This window comes from Condylura cristata, unplaced genomic scaffold (assembly GCF_000260355.1).
Source record: "Condylura cristata isolate star-nosed mole 26May11 unplaced genomic scaffold, ConCri1.0 scaffold00011, whole genome shotgun sequence".
Classification (NCBI taxonomy): domain Eukaryota; kingdom Metazoa; phylum Chordata; class Mammalia; order Eulipotyphla; family Talpidae; genus Condylura; species Condylura cristata.
Window position 1 is genome coordinate 47,630,096 of NW_004567112.1, and position 18,231 is coordinate 47,648,326.

General features: G+C 34.6%; 1 protein-coding gene across 1 annotated transcript in view; it reads left to right on the forward strand.

The window, feature by feature from the left end:
* IPMK (inositol polyphosphate multikinase) overlaps positions 1-18,231 on the forward strand; it is a 33,071-nt gene that overhangs the window by 4,631 nt on the left and 10,209 nt on the right. Inside the window, exons 2-4 of the mRNA XM_004680882.1 lie at positions 7,048-7,133; positions 12,029-12,125; positions 14,570-14,742. Coding sequence (XP_004680939.1) covers positions 7,048-7,133; positions 12,029-12,125; positions 14,570-14,742 — 356 coding nt within the window. The remainder of the gene's footprint in view (positions 1-7,047; positions 7,134-12,028; positions 12,126-14,569; positions 14,743-18,231) is intronic.

Here is an 18,231-nt window from a genome sequence, read left to right on the forward strand (position 1 = left end):
TAGTCTATTTTAGGATATAGAAATGAAGTAGTCTAGGAAAAAGAAGGGTTAAAATTGATAGTTTTACTGACTTAGTCTATTTTATAAGATAAAATTAATTTATATGGGTTAAGATGAGAGCACGGAACTTAACATTTTGCCAAATTTGTTTGAATTTTTTTTTGAACGATCTAAGAATAGATTGTCATATTCCTTTACATGATAATATTTCAGTATTTCTGTAATCACCGTATATATCAGATTGGGAAATTAGTAGTAATACAACGCTTTAATCTATTAGTCTGTATCCTGATTTGGTAAGCTTTTCCCATAATGTCTTTTCCCATATAGTATTTAGTGTTGCATTTAGTTTTCATGGCTCTAAGCTGCCTTAACTTTTAATAGTTCAGCGCTTTGTCTTTTACATTGTTTTTGAAGAATAAAGGCTAGTTCTTTTATGAAATATTCTAATTGAGTTTCTAATGGATTGTTATGGTGAAATTCAGGTCATATGTTTCTGACTGAAATATATAGGTGTACTTAAGATTTCACATCTGGAGACTCACAATGTCAATTTCCTTATAATTAGTGATACTAATTTTGGTCATTCATCCAATATGTAGTCATATTTATTCAATATACAGGTAATATTTTTTTCCCTTATTACACTTCATTCCTAGAGTTGGCATCTATTAATGAGTCTTGGCTGAAGAAGTCTTTACTGTGAAAACTTGTGATTTTTCCAATTCTGCTTTAACAGTCTCTTTCTGTTACAAGAAAGAGCCTTCTCTTTACGCCTATGCGTTCATGTTTTTGCTTGTGATAATTTTGTACTTTGGATTCTTATTTTGTAAAATGTCTTAACTCATTATAGAGCTTAGTAATCTTACTGTTCACATTGTCCCATATTTGGCCAATGGGGCCAGTGTTAGGTATGCTTCTGAGGTTTCATTGCTTCCTGGCTTGTTCAATGGACATAACTAAAAAGTATGCATAGATATGCTTCATAAAATGAGTGGGGACATATGCCTTATTTTGCTTTTGAACAGACTTGGTAAAATTGATATTTTTTTCTGTAAATGTTTGATATTTTTACTAGCAAACTGATTGCTGCCTATAGTCGTCTCAGTATATTTCAAATTGTGAATTTAATATTTTTCGTAGACATAGGGCAATCAAGATTTTCTAGTTCAGTTCAAATAATTTGTAAGGAAATTTGTTGATTTCATCTAAGTTGGTGAATTTGTAAGTGTAAAGTTCATAACTATGCTTTTTTTTTTTTTTTTTTTTAAAGATTTATTTGTGCATACAGAACTGGGGTACAGGCCAGAGACTCAGGGGTGGCGAAAGACTTCACCAGGGACAGAGTGGGGAGCAGAACAGGCAGATCGACAAAGTACACTGCTGAGGGGAGCAGCGGGCGGGTCAGGAGAGGTCTGCCACGCCATGTGGTCACCTCCGGGGCATGCGGGGATCGAACTCATGCGGAAGTGGTTTCAGCTTCTTAGTGCAGTGCTTTAACCCGCTGCGCCACCAGGGAGGGCCCCATAACTATGCTTTTAATGTTTATAGGATTTATAATATTATTTTACCTTTTTCCCCCTAATTATGGTAATTTGGTTTTTTTATCAGTTTTATTGATCAGAGATCTCTTTTGCTTCATTGATTTTTTTTCTCCCTCATTGTCCATTATTATTCCATTGATTTTTTTTTTTTTTTGCTGTTGTTGCTCTTGTCTTTCCAGATACGTGTGGTTAATATGTTCTTTTTCTTTCTTTCTTTCTTTCGCATAGAAGAACAGTGGTTGGCCAGAGGTGTTGGGGTGGGGGCTGGTGGTGGTGGCAAGATTCACCGGAGTCAGAGTGAAGAGCAGAACAGGTATATTGACTGAAGTACACTCCCTAAAGGGAACAGCAATGAGACAGGCAGGCGAGGTCTGCTGCAACTTATGTGGGTTAGCTCCCTGGCCAGAGATTGAAGTCAGGATATAGCAATGGATAATAAAACTATTTCTCACGCCCATAGTTGGAAGTTTGTTTCCTAGTACAAATTTGTAAAAGTACTTACTGTCATAAGTACTTTGGCTATTTTCCACAAGTTTTGATATGTCTTTTCCTTTATCATTTTGTTTAAAAATTTTTCTAATTACTTGTGAATTTTGAGTCATGGATTAGTTAGAAATATATGTTTCACATATTTACTATTTTCCCAGATGTCTTGTTATTTTTCTTGGATTCAGAGAGTAGGTTCTGATTTCAGTCTAGTTTTATAGTCAACAAAATGTCCCTTTATGCATAAAAAATAGGAATATTTTGTTGAATATAACAGTCTGAGTGTCAACATGGCCAAGTTGTTTTATACAATTGTTAAGGTTTATTTTTTTTTTCCTCTTAAGATATATTTATGTATACAAGAACTGGGGTACAGGCCAGAGGTGCAGGGGTGAGGTTGGGTAAGAAGATTCACAAGAGACAGAGTGGGAAACAGAATAGGAGGATTGACTGAAATACACTGTTAAGGGGAGCAGGGGGCAAGGCAGAAGAGGCCTGCCTCGCCATGTGGGTCTTCTCCCTGCTGGGGATAGCTGCTCAGTGCTGTGCTTTAACTCTCTAGGCCACCAGGGAGGGCCCTGTTCAGGTTTTTTATATCATTACTAATGTTACATAAACCCTTATCAATTGAGGGAGCAGTTGTTGTTTGGTCTGTTTTTTGTTTCATTTGTTTTGAAGATTTGCTATTAGGTATACATGTTTTCTTAATGAATTGATCATGTTAGCATTATGACATGTTTGTAGTATTTCTTTTCTTGAAAATGGTTGTGTCTAGTATTAATATTGTGTGGTATAATAATAATAATGATAATAATAAAATAATAATAATAATATATCATTTCTTATGAGTGGTACTTGGCTAATGTATCCTTTCCCCTGGCCTTTTAACTTTTGATGCATCTGTGTCTTCATATGTAAGAGGTATTTTATTCCACCTAATTTGGGACTCCATGAAATTTAATGATTATTTCTTTTTTACTGTTTTATATCTATCAATGAACCCATTGTTTCTGTTACTACTTGTTTTATTTCTGACTTTTTATTTAACTCTTAAGATTTTTTTTACTGAAATTCTCCCTCTTTTCATGATTAATGTTTCTTTTCTGCTGTAACAATAATTACAATAATTACGGTTATTTCAAGCTTATTTGATATTGCTAATCTAATCTCTGACACTATTTTTTCTCTTGACAATGTTTTTTCCCTTTTTTCATGTCTTTGAAATTCTGGATATCATTTGTAAGACAGAAGCAGCTGAGGTGAACAGTATATGCCTGCAATCAATATACCTCCTCAGCTAGGCTGTTAGTGTTGCCGATTGAGCTAATCTAATCAGAAGTAGAGCTAAATTTGATGTTGTTATTATAATTGCCTTTTGTTATAGACTGAATGTTGTGTCCCCAAGATTCATATATTGAAACCCTAACCTCCAGTGTACTTATATTTATGGAGGTAATTAAGATTAAGGTGGTTCTAAGGGTAGGCACCTGATCCAATAGGATTAGTGTTTATAGAAAGAGGCATGAGAGTGTTCTTTTTCTATCTTGTGAGGACAGAACAAGGTAGGTAGTTATCCATAGCCAGGAAGACTGTTTATGGGAAGATGACAGTTCTCATTTTGCGCCTAGGACTGCAAGTATGAGGGGAAAAAAATTCTGTTGTTTAAGCTATTCAATTACTGGTTTTTTGTTACAGAAGCTGCATTAGTCTAATATACCTTCTGTGTACCATAGCATGAAATTCTTCTGTTGTAGTGTTATGTTCAGATTGTAACTAAATTGTTTTTTGTCAGTATTCCTGTATAATGCTCAGTTTTAGATCTTCCTCATGCGTCCAAACTTTAGAGATGGTTTTTCTCCATGTTCATTGCTTTCCCTTAAAATATAGATTTCTGTTGTGAATAACTTAATGATTATTAATCTGATGGTAGGGATGTTCTTTGTTGCACTGGCTCGACTTAGTATTAGGTCCTAAGTCTTGACTGGTACTTTTTCATATGGTAGTCCAGCTCTTTGGCAAGCGCTTGCATGAATTTCTTTTGTCTACCTGACAAGAGGATACCTATAAAGTCAAGTCCTAATATGGTTTCCTGCTTCTCCTTACTCCCCAGAATTAGAGATTTCTTTTTCTTTTACAATTTTCTTCATGTCCCTCAAGATCTGTTCCTCTGTTTTCTTTCTTTCTTTTTTCTGCTTTTTGCCTTATGTTGGTCTTTTTCTTGAGGACCTGAAAGAGAGGCCTCTAGTGAAAATGCTGCATTTGCAGCATCAAGGAGTTCCGTGTTCTTTTCCTAACCTACGCTTGACCTTAGATATTTTCTTAAACATTTTAGCTGACTTATTATAAGGCAACTCCATCTTCTTCCTATGATCTGTTCTGCTATGTGCTGCATTCCACCTTTCTTTAGATTACATGTTGTTTAATATCTCCATCCACTGATGGCTTCAAGAAAAGTTAAGATTTTTGTACATTGTTTACCAGTTCCTTGTTTGAAATGGGAGTGAAGCTATTTCCAGCTTTCTGTATCATTTGTGGAAATGAAGTCCAGAACTGTTTTTTTTTTCTTTTTTTTTTTTAAGATTTATTTATCCATTCAGAATTGGGGTACAGGTCAGAGGTGCAGGGGAGGTGAGAGGATTCACCAGAGACACAGTGGGGAGCAGAACAGGCAGACTGACAAAGTACACTGCTGATGGTGACAAAGTACACTGCTGATGGTGACAAAGTACACTGCTGAGGGAAGTAGCAGGCAAGACAGGAGAGGTCTGCTGTGCCATGTGGGTCACCTCACTGGCCTGGATCAAACTTGCACTGATGCGGCTGAAGCTTCACAGTGCTGTGCTTTTTTTTTTAATGTTTTTTTTTTTTTTTTTTTGTGCTGTGCTTTTTAACCCATTAAGCCAACAGGGAGGGCCCCCAGAACTGTTTCTAACCCATTCTCTTTTCTCCTTATGATGTTCCAACTACAACTTTGTTAGAACACTTGATATTATTTTATAGGTTACCAGTGCTTTATTTCTTTTAGATACTTTTGCTGTTCATTAATTTTGATATTCTATTGCTTTTCCTTAATGTTCATCACTCTTTTCTCCTATAATTGCTTTTTCTTAATCAAAAAAGTTATATTTCAGATACTGTCTGAACTTTAATTTCTTTCAATAATTTGTAGCTTCTATTTGTCTCCTGAAATAATTTGCCTTTTCTGACTTTATACCTACTTTTTTCTATGATCTTTTTTTTAGCATACTTAAAATCATTATTTGTTCATTGCAATTACTTGGTCATCTGTGTGTCACTTTCAATTTGCTATATTTCTCTTTGTTATTCCATACATATTTCTGATCTTTTGATATTTCTCTTAATTTTACTATTGAATTTTTTTGGAATTTTACCAGCACCTCTATGGAGGGGTGTGTTGCAAAGTAAGTGGTGCGAGAGCATTGCTGGACCAAGTGATCTATTTTGTTAGCACTATTATAGTTTCTAATCCATTCCTTTTACTATTGTTTACAGTCTATCTTATTTCTGTTTACTTGCTTACAGTCATTTAAAATTTATAAATTTATCTTATATTGAAAGATTTACTAGAATAGGTTCCTACTCCAAGATAGGGAAACTGCCCTGGTTCTCTTCTCATTTATGAATGCTTTACTTCCACATCCCCTTGGAATTCAGTTTAAGATTTCTTTGCATTTGCCACTTTTAATTAGCCCTTTACCATGGAAGTGAAGACCACCTCAACCTTTAGGGTCAGAATTTCTCTTAAACAATTTTTAGTTACAGTAAACTATTTAAAACTCTGATTCTTTTGTCTGCTTACTAACTAGTCATGTGCATATAGATTACTTTCTTTCTATATGTAGATCTTAAAACAAATATGGTCACTGTCTTTTAAGTGAAGACTATTTCTGTTGATAAAAATTCTGCATTTTTTCATGATTAAAACTTTCTGACACTAACAAAAGAAATAGAAAGCTAAGTGACATGTTTTATTAACATTGCAAGTAGATTTTTTTTTTTGAGCCTTATTCTGGCTAGCATGATTTTATGAATTTCTAATATGTGAAAATTTAAGATTTTAACATACAAATTTGGGAGGAAACTATGTTATAGCAGCAGGGCCAGTGTTGATTTTAAGAAAAGGCTTCCCCACAGAGTGGGCACATTATAAAAAGGTGTCCCATTTAGGCTTCATGCTTAAATTTAGCCTCTACTTTTCTCTTTAACTGGGTGCACTTGTATTATCTGTGTACAGTTGTATACAGTGCATCTGAAATAGGACTTTTTGGGTTGCTTTCTTCTTTTTTTAAGGATTTATTTATGCATATAAGAACTGGGGTACATATAGGCTAGAGGTGTGGAAGATGAGAGGATTCACCAGAGACAGCCAGGAGAAGAACAGGCAGATCTACTGAAACACACTGCTGAAGTGAACAGCAGGAGAGACAGTAGAGGCCCACTGTCTCATGTGGTTTACCCCCCTGACCGGGGATTGAACTCATACTTCAGTGGCTGCCAATGGCCTCACATTGCTGCTCTTTAAACCTGTTGTGCCCCTAGGGAGAGCCTTGCTTTCTCCTAACATATGAGAGAAACAAAAAAATTACAAAGTAGGAACTTTAAATAGGACCACTGGTGACATTTTCTTTTTTATAAAAGTGGGTAGTTTTATGCTATTGTTTCACTATAAATTAACATTTCCTAGAAAGTCTAAAGATTGTTTATAAAAACTTTGGACATGTATTCTATTTTTTGCACATCTGTATACTAGGAAGTCTGAGGGGGACTATAAGGAGAGTTAACGACTACAAAGAATAAAACAAAGCTATTTAGAATTTGTGTTCTGTTGCTTTGTATGTAACAAACACTGAACTTATTGATTGAATGTCAGACTTTATGAAACAAGAGGAAAAGCTTAATTATGAAAGCAGTTTATCTGTAACTCAAGGAATAAATCTGTGCCATGAAGAAAGTCACTATTGTTGAAGCATTTAAAAATAAACTATTTGTTCTATAGGTATACTGCAACATCCAGATGGCACAGTTTTGAAACAGTTACAACCACCTCCAAGGGGTCCGAGAGAGCTGGAATTCTATAATATGGTAAGTAAGGTAAGATTTGTTTTGTTATATAGTCAAAATATTTTTCATGTTTTACTTACATGTCCTTTTTATATGGTGTGTAAGATTGAAACAAAACTGAATGAAAGCAATACTCATTTCTACTGATACACTGTATATTTTCTTTAAGATTTTTTTTTATTTGTTTATGCATAGAAGAAATGGGGTGTAAGCCAGAGGTGCAGAGGGCTAGAGAATTCACCAGAGACAGAGTGGAGAGCAGTGTTTTGATACACTGCTACTGAGATACACTGCTGAGAGGAGCAGCAGTCAAGACTGGAGAGGTCTGCTGCACCATGTGGATTAGCTCACTGGCTGGGGATCTAACTCATGCTGCAGTAGCTGGTAGATAGTGCTGAGACTTTAACCCCTGTGTCACCAAGGAGTCCCTCTATTTTGTTTTTAAACTCATAGCCGCTAAATTAATTTTTATTAGTGGGTAGGTCCTACATTTTAAAAAATACTTAACTAAGAAATTTTATTTTTCAGAAATGTTAAGTAGGTGTTTTTACTACAGAATATCTTCTACCTTTAAATGTGCTAATTATATATATATATATATATACACACACACACACATGTGTGTGTGTGTGACATCTAAATAACTATATGAACAGGAATACTTCTTAATAGATTCACAATGTTTTATAGTCACCACCTCAATCTAGTTATAAAACATTTTTAATACCTCAAGAAGCCCTCTTATTCCTCATCCCCTGGCAACTGTTTGTGTATTTTTTTTTTTTAGTGTAATGTTTGTAAAGTACATCTGCATTGTAGCATGCATTAGGACTTTGTTCCTTTTTATAACTGAGTAATATTTTGCTAAACTTACAATATTTTGTTAATCCATTTACCCATTGATGGGCATTTGGATTTTTTAAAATAGTGCTGCTGTGAACATTCAAATATAGTATCTGTTTAAGTAGCCATTTCCAATTTTTTGGGGGGATATACCTATGAGTGAAATTGCTGGGTCATATGGTAATTCTGCATTTAACTTTTTGTAAAACTTTTACTGTTTTCAAAAGTGACTACATCATTTTACACTTCCACTAGCTATATATTAGGGTTCCAGTGTTTTCATATCCTTACCAACACCACTTGTTTGCTTTTATTTTTAATGTCCTTCCAGGTGAGTATAAAGTATTATCTCATTGTGATTTACTTTGATTTGCATTTTTTCATTCACTTATTGGCTGTTCTCTGGAATAATGTTCATTCAGATCCTTTGATCATTTTTCATTGGATTGACTTGTTTATTTAGTTCTAGAAGTTCTTATTATTGTTGATTTAGATGTTTCTTTTTTAGATTTACTTCTAGTTCAAATAATTAGGATACCCCCCATCAGATATTAATTAGCAGAGTGCACCTACAACCAGCTCATCCATATTCCACCACCATAGACCATAGACCATTATGCTTCTTTGTTGTTAACCCTCTACTCCTTTAGTGCTTCATTTCTGTAGTCAGCTATCAAGGTTCAAGGTTAGATATATATTTTTAAGCTTATCTTATATCTTTCAAATGAACAAAAATTAGGCTCATTTTATAGGATCTTAAGATAAGTTTGTCTTTGAATGGAAACTTCTTTCCATTTATTTCAGACCTATAAGATGTATCTAAAATTGTACTGTGAAAATGAAGACTTTAAATTAAATGGGGGTAAACTGAATATGGTTTTCCTTTTCTTTGATTATTTGCTGAAACAGTTATGGTGCCTGAGGGAGTTTCATATTTCTTCAGAAATCATTAGGCTCCAAATCTTGCACAACTTTATTCCTATATGAGTTCTGCCATTTTGCTAGCCCTGTTGTAGATGTCTTTGGTCTACTACTCCATTAGAACTATTAATTTTTGTCATAAATTGTATAGGAGGGGTATGTCTTTGGGTATTTAGAGTCATCAATTGTTCTTGAATGTCCAGTTATCACCCCTGACCAGCTTATAAGTGTCATATCTTTGTCATGATTGAGAGCTAGCTAATTGTACCACCTCCTACTTCTTTCTGGCCTTCTTTGAGATTTCTTCCAATTCTTGGAGATTGCAAGGGGCTTTTACTATCTAGCCATGGTGTCTGCCATCTTATGTCACCGTCCAAGAGATGTATTTTAACCCATGATTCAGCTTCTAAATACTGTGGGATTTTTTTTTTTTTTAAGATTTATTTATTTATTCATACAGAACTGGGATACAGGCCAGAGATGCGGAGGGTGAGAGGATTCACCAGAGACAGAGTGGGGAGCAGAACAGGCAGATCGACGAAGTACACTGCTGAGGGGAGCAGCGGGCGGGTCAGGAGAGGTCTGCCACGCCATGTGGTCACCTCCGGGGCAGGCGGGAATCGAACTCATGCGGAAGCGGCTTTAGATTCTCAGTGCTGTGCTTTAACCCGCTGCGCCATCAGGGAGGGCCCGGGATTTTTTTAATATGTAAATGTTACAGTAAAATTTTAGTCATATTACATATTTATACCAAATTGCCCATTTGACAAAGTTCTTCATCATGATACTTTTTAAAAATCTTGCTGTATCTAGTTGCTCCTCCTTTTTACTCCTAATGTATGTAGTTTGTTACTTTTCTCTCTTGATCAGCTTAACTGTGAGCATACACTCTTGGAGTAGAAGTACTACATTGTAGTAGTAGAAGAAAGAATGATGCCAAGGTTTTTATTGTTCAGTATTTAGACTTTTATTACTCTCCCGATTTCAACATAGTAACTATTGTCACCTATATCTGTTCCCTAAGTGCAGAGAGCTTTTGATTCACCAAAGTAGACCTCGCTGGAACTCAAACATCCATGTTCATCTTAAGGCTTTCAATTTCCTGTTTACTTTAGAGTCTTTGAATTTCTTTTTTGCCTTGGCAACTCAACTAGACATTTAAGAAAATATTCCTTATATTTTATCCTGCATTTCTTTGTAGAAATTTTTATAGGTTAGGCATGGTATGATAAATGTCAGTTCTAGTTTTAAAAAAATATTAAAAGTACAAAGAGAAAGTTTACCTCTATTTTTCCAAGTACTTTATCTTTTTTTTTTTTTTTAACTAATATGTTGGATTTATTTGGATCAGTACTTTGAGATATACTTATGGGCACATGAAAAAAATCCCCCACCCCTCTGGGTTCTTGGGCTAAGTTGGTAATGAAAATAGCATCATACAGGTTAGCAGAGGAAAAAACAATTTAATAAAATGCTTGGGGAGATGCAGTGATTATGTGGCTAGGGGAGAAAAGGTTAAAGGGTTAAGGGACACAGGGTGTCAAGGAAAGAGGGAGACTTTATATGATATGAAGGGACTGACTTATCTTTACTCTCAGAACAAAGATTCTTAGATATAGAGAATGTATTTACAAATGTACCTGGATGATACTCTCAAAGTCCATTCTTTTAGTCATGAAAGGAGTAGCATGATTGCTTCAATAAGGAAAGAGGACACAAAGCTCAAAAAATGATGATTTCTTCAAGTAAAGAAGGGCAAAGGCTAGAGGAAAAGACAAGAGTACCTCAGCCTCTAAGAAGAAGCCCGTTGTTTCTACTCAAAATACCATAGTTTCACATTTTGGGTGACTTTTATTCAAAAAGATCTACACTGTACATACTGGAAAAAGCCCGTCAAACCCTTCTGCAGTGACTAACCCCATACTTTTGTCATGAACACTCTGTCCTCCTGGTCATTGTACCAGGGACAGAAGGGTGATAAAGGTACACACCCTGCTCTTAAGTTCCCTTGCCCGGAAGTGACTAATACCAATTCTGATTACATTTCAACTGCTTACATTTCAGTAGGGAAAACTGGGAGGTACCAGTGTATCCCATAGATATTTGGTGAGTCTATCACGTTTGAGTTTATTTTGTGGAATTATATGTACTATTTGAAATGACTATGATTTAAAATGTAAAATTAGAACCCTGATACTAAGATTTCATAATTTACACCACTAAATATTGATGGTTTTGAATAATTAGTTAGGCCATATCTGGTAAGAGTTTAATTAGATTAAATTTAAATGTCTTAAAAGTTGTTATAAAAGAAAAATTTTCTTTTAGGGAAAAAGAATAGTTCAATGATATCTGTACATGTCTTATATATTCTAGAATTATTAAAGTAGTGTTATAACCTCCTTAGAGAGTAAATGTGTTAAAGATTTTTATTAAAGTTACTATTTAATGAGGGAACCAAACAGATATTAAAACTTATTCTAGGGCCCTCCCTGGTGGCGCAGCGGGTTAAAGCACTGCACTAAGAAGCTTAAGCCACTTCCGCATGAGTTCGAACCCTGCCTGCCCCGGAGGTGACCACACAGCGTGGCAGACCTCTCCTGACCCGCCCACTGCTCCCCTCAGCAGTGTACTTCATTGATCTGCCTGTTCTGTTCCTCACTCTGTCCCTGGTGAATCCTCTCACCCTCCGCCATCTCTGGCCTGTACCCCAGTTCTGTATGAATAAATAAAAAAATTTAAAAAAAAAACTTATTCTAAAGAGAGATCAAAGGAGCACTAATTTACATGGAATAAAAGGAAGTTTAAATGAATTTACACATGGACATAATAAACCTCTCTACCATGTGGTATGGAGGGAAATCAGTTGATCTTCTCTGGCCAGAATTCATTAGTAAGAATATTTTGTATCTGCTAGGAGGTATCTGCAACTTAGTTATAAGATAGTTAAGGTCAGTGAAATACTAGAACACAAAAAATACAGTTTTTCCACATTGATCTGTTTTTGCATATTACAGATTTATATCCAGTTGAAACTCATACCAGATAAATTGTGATTCAACAGCATTATTTTATTTGAGAAAGGTATAGAGCAATTATAAAACTTTTTAATAAAGGGGCATGCAGATGTTACATTTGTTTCTTTGTTTCAGGTTTATGCTGCTGATTGTAGTGATGGTGTTCTTTTAGAGCTACGAAAATACTTGCCAAGATATTATGGCATCTGGTCACCTCCCACTGCACCTAATGGTAATTATGTCTTAAAAATTTATCTTTTAGTCTTAATTCATGAGAGTATATTTTAAAAGGCTTTAGATAAATTTAAATAGAATGATTAAAAACAGGATATGTGTGTTCTTTCTAATCTTTCTCTATTTCATTAAAGCAACCATAATTATTACTTTAGCTTTTTATAACTTGTTTCCTAAGTGGCATGTGCATATATTAATGACCGATCTGTCTAATTAAATGAATGTATGTATACAAATACTTAATACTATTAACTTATCATTACTCTTTCTTAATTTATTCAGTAGTTCCTTTTCTATTGAGTTGGAAGAAAAAAAGTCAAGAATATTTTCCCTTTCCTGTCCCTCTTATTCTTTAACATTAACCCATTTTTCCAGGTTTTAAATAATAGTCTTACCAAAAAAAGTACTGGGAGTTTTCATAGTTAGGGCAAAATGATGTATGTAAGGTAGAGCATTTCTCTCGATATTAGTTAATATTTGAAGCAGTATTTGCCATTTGAAAGCAATGGACAGAACAGATAAACAGCTTCATGCCTTAACCACTGAAGAAAGTTCATAAAGGGGAGAAATTGATTCTTAAATGAATTTAAGAATCTTATATGGGCTTGTTAAAATGCAAATGCATAGACTAAAGTCTCATACTTTGATTAAACATATCTATGTTGAAGTTTAGAGATAAGTTTGTTAAAGGAAACTACAAGTCTTGTGGGTGTAGATAGTGCTAGAACTACATTTTAAGAACAAAAAAAAAGAGGGTGTCCCCAGCTTGAGTTTGCTCAGTTGTCTTCATTATTTTAGTAGATGTGCCAAGGACACATATTTTTCCCTATGAGTATCCCCACTTAGTTTATAGGAAATTAATGTTTCCCTTGAGTAATAAGGATTTTCCTGTACTTCACTCATATGGGGTTTGGAAAAGTGAGCCTTTACTGATTGTTCCCTATCAGCCTCTCTTCCTTCCATCATTTCTACAGTTCTTCCTTTTTTATTTTAGTCCCAAATATATGTCTCTGCTTCACATCAGAGACTTGCTTACATTATTTCACAAATCATTATCATCATCTTTGCTTTGTAGAGATTCCCATTTTAATGTAAGATATCTACATTCCAATAAACTTTATATCTAATCGCTGTTCAGTTAAGAGCAAATCAATACTCTTCAGTGACATTGAAAGATTAAGATTGCTGAGGATGGTATTAGATTACATATAAGATAATTAAATATTTACCTTAAAAGGATTGTTTAGAAGAGTAATAACAGCAAACAGCATCATTTTGAAAATTATAGTAAAAGAATTTGGGTAAGAGAAGCAGCTGTGGCTAGCTTGCAGTGCTGCATTCTAACACATTGCACCACCAGGGAGGGCCCTTGTTAACTGAAATTTTTATACAGCTATAGAAAGAGGAGGGGGCCCTCCCTGGTGATGCAGTGGATTGGAGCCCTGCACTGTGAAGCTAAGCCACACCATACCACTTCGGTGTGAGTTCGATCTGCATGGTGTAGCAGACCTCTCCTGTCTAGCCTGCTGCTCCCCTTAGCAGTGTACTCTGTCCATTTGCCTGATCTGCTCCCCACTATGTTTCTGGTAAATCCTCTTGCCGCACCCTGCACCTCTGTCCTGTACCCCATTTCTATATGCATAAATAAATGAAATCTTAAAAAAAAAAAAAAGGATGGATCTCTTTCTTTTCCTTTTGTCCATAGAAGTTGGAGATGGTAGGAGAGAATCTGAAGGAAAATATACGGTGCTGCTTCCTTCCTCCTCTTACTTCATCCTGTGATATCTTTTAAAGTACAGAAGCTTTGGTGAAACCCAGTTTCTTGCCCTGGACATGCCTGCTTGTCCCAGTACCTTTCACAGTAAACAATTTCCTATCTCTGTTCAGACATTTTGTTTCTCTTACTATGGTGAGGATGTTTGAAAGAAAGGTCAATCTTGTACACCAGTGCTAGTCTTTTAGGCTATAGTTAACTTTTGTTTTAAGGTCATATTTGGATTTGGCTTCACCTACAGTTATAACCCTCCTTCTGCTCCAACCCCCTTCTTTTGACTAAGAATTAAAATTTATCTCTTTATTTCATATCCTTCGAATCAGATTTATGCCTCTTAAATTTGAGGTGTTTAAAGCTCTTAAGCTCTATCTGGGTTGTTTGCACCCATGTTGACTCAACACAGACTTCTCTTTGTTGTCATTTAATAACTATGTTTGTCTTAGTGGGAAAGGAAAAGAAAGTAGAAGATAAGTCTTTTTTCCTGGTAGTTTTTTACTCTTAGAAAATATACATCCTTTTAAACTTCATTTGTTTCTCTGATAAACAGCAAATATAGTCTTTATGGATTTCGTTTTAATTTTTTTCTCAGTTTTAAGCTTACTTCATTTCATATTTCTGTAAGTTAGTTAGTCATATATTTGCTAATTAAGGTTTTTCTTTAATGACAGATTTATACCTAAAACTGGAAGATGTGACCCATAAATTTAATAAGCCCTGTATAATGGATGTAAAGATAGGGCGAAAAAGCTATGATCCTTTTGCCTCACCTGAGAAGATTCAGCAACAGGTCAGCAAGTACCCATTAATGGAGGAGATTGGGTTCTTGGTGCTTGGCATGAGGGTAAGAGTGATTACTAGAATACACAATTTTCTTTATGTGTTTCTTTACTTGAAAATTATAGTTGTCACTTTAATACTACTTCATCAGAAATAATGTATTTGTAATTGGATTGTCAACTGTGTGTGTGTTTGTGTGTGTGTGGGGTGTGAAGATGTGGGTAGAGATTTTTATCTCTAGTTTACTGATATGGTCAGTGTCTGCTATAGTTTGACATTTAGTGATTAATGAATGAATGAAAGACTGAACCTTAAGACTGAACCTCTGGTTATTGTAATCTTATTTAGTTTACATGCAAAATAATGTGAAAGGTAAATGTGATGTTTGTGATTTTCACACAAGAAAAGTATTAATTATATAGTAATGTTTCTGTATTTTTTTTTAATTAAAACGAAATTAGAAATCAGGTCATTAATTCAGACTATGATTTAGGTTTGAGGCTGTTTTATTTATATTTTGGTTGGCAATTTGAGCTAGGCTCAGGTAGATTTGCTGATCTCATCTAGGATGCTTTATGTAGCTGTACTCATCTGATAGCTCAGCTGGGACTAGATGGGCTAAATGATCTCACTCATGTCTAGGAACTGGCACTATTTACAGCCTTTTTCTGTATATTCTCTCATCCTCCAGTAATCTAGCTAGAGCTGCTTCTTATATTACATTCCAAGAAGGTGGGTATGGAAGCCATTAGGGCTCTTGAAGTCTCTGTTGGGAAGACACTTGCTGTTGTCACTTCTGTGGAATTGCATAGCTCAAAATATAGCAAAGATCAGCTCATATTGACAGAGAGGAGAAATAAGCTCCTTCTCACAGTAGTGATAAAAGTCACAATACAAATGACAGTGTACACAAAGATGGGAAAGATTGTAAAGACCATCTTTGCAAAGATTATGCCACAATTAAGAAATATATGGAATACAGTCATTCAGACAAATAGTATATATAGAAGTAGAATCTGTAGATACAACTTACTTTTTAAGCCTAGTGGTTAGTGTTAACCTTCAATGAGAGAACAGCAATGTCAAACAAGCTGAAGTGCATTTATTTGAGAATATCAATTCAGGATACATACATTATAGGTAGAAATTTAAACCATGTCTTGAAAAACAAAAATCAAAGTTTTTTAATTGAGAAAAGAAGGATTATTATCAGGTAATTGGGTCACAAAGTGAAAGTTAGATAAAATGTCATTTTGTCATTCCTTTCAAACAGGATATTTTCATTCCTCTTGACTTCAATTTTGATGTTTTTAGCCCAGCTCAAGGGTCTGACCTAGTTTGAAGAGGATAGTAAACTGGTTTTGATACAGTGGCCACTTTGGCTCTGTTTTAAAATGGCTTCACTAATGTTAAATTTCCACAGTGATTTTGAAATTGATAATATGATATAGCCTTTGAGGTTTTATTATCTGTATGCATAATGTAGCCTTTATATATGCAGCCTTTAGAAGTATACATTTATCCATGTATATGGATATATGTGTATAATATACATGATCATGAGAAAATATTTAGAAAATACAGAGCAGTATAAGAAGATCATAGACATTAACACTTTGGGGTATTTTCTTCTAATATTTGAAAAATTATATTCAAATCTGTACACAAATATTAAAACAAGTATTGGCAATGTTTGTAGATTCACATATTGGCTTTTGCATATAATATCTCTCCAGCATTTTTCTCATGCCTTTGTTTTTTTATAAACATTTTAAAACAGTGTGCCATCATTTCATTACTAGTTACTGGATAGTTAGTGTTTCTGATTTATCATAACTACTAATGAGATTGTGAGTATCCATAGGCATCTTTACTTATAGCCCTAAACATTTTTTAAAATTTAAAATGGGAATTTATTGTCACAAAGAATGTAAACTTCTCTTTCTAGAGGCTTTTTACATTTCCAAAATACCTTCCAAAAAGTTTATACAGATGGTCCACAACATAAGATGATTTGACTTATGATTTTTTGATTTTATGACAGTGTAAAAAGAAATAAACGTTCAGTAGAAACTGTACTTTGAATCTCAATTTATTTTTCTGGACTGTACAATTTGATGTCTTTTCGTGATGTTGAGCATAACAGTGAGCTTCAGCTCCCAATCAGTGTCCCATTCTTAAGGGTTAACAACCAATAACTCTGCATACTGTTTTTCACTTTTGTTGTAATATTCAATAAATTACATGAGATTAGTCAACACTCTACTATAACGTAGGTTCTGTTAAGTAATTCTGCCTAACTGTAGTCTAATGTAAATATTCTGAACACATTGAAGGTAGGCAATGCTAAGCTATGATGGTCATTAAGTAAGTTAGGTATATTAAATGTATTTTTGAGTTTTAAAGAGGAGAATTAATAGGATGCATAAATGGTTATAATAGCATAGTTATATATGCTACCCTTACTGTAGTAAAACCAAAGATATTAATATAGTTATTTTAGAAATTGTAAATAAATGTGGTTGTATAGTAAAGAGAAAATGGGTGATGGAATAATACTAAAACAAACAAGGGTTAAATATCTCACAGAAATCTGCCGGAGGAATTACTTGAAACTCACTTTTTTTCAAATTTTTTGCTCTCCCATTTTTCCTTCTCACTTTTAGACAAAATTGCCTTTAATTTTTTATTAACAGCCATGTTTACCTATCTTGTGTGTACCTTCATTTTCTTTTTATTCCTCTGTTATACTGAAGAATTTTCCATCTTCCTGTCTAAGGACAGCCCATCTTTATGACTTCTGGATCGCCTTCCACCTCTTCAGGAGCCTCATTCTATTGACTCTTGTCTTTCATCAACTCTGTCTTTCTTTACTCTTCTCCTTTGTTTTATATATCTTCAAATCACTCCCCAATTTTTAAAGAATTATCAAAATCCATTGTTGCCCTATTCTCTTCAGTGGTGGATTTAACTGACTTCCCCTCTGCAATCAAACTAGTTTACTAGCTTTCCATTGCTTTACTTCCCACTCAATAGTATTCTTCAACGCATTTCAATCAGGTTTCTACTACATCATGTCAACAGATCTACTCTTCACTCAAATCTCTAATGACACTGCAAGTTGTTAAATCCAAATGACTTTTTTCCACTGTTGACTACTTCACTTTGAAAGATAGCCATCAAGGCTGACCTGACACTACATCTCTTCTGTTTTTTCCTACGGCCACTTTGTAGTCTTCTTTTTCAGCTCATTTCTTTCTGTCTATTCTTTAAATGTTGCAGTATTCTGCCTACTTCCATTTTACTGCTTCCCTCTCTCTTTTCTACTTTTTCCTAAGTAATGTCTTTGCTACATAGATTACTCCCAAAGTGTGTCTTTGGCCTCTGCTCTGTCTTTGGTCTTCTAATTGTATGTCTGACAGCCTAAGCATTTTACTTGAAAACTTAAAGACATCTGGAACTCGTACATAAAAAACTGACGTAATCATCCTTCACATACTAATACATATCACATATATGTATGATAAATAAGGCTTTACATGTTTTAACTCTT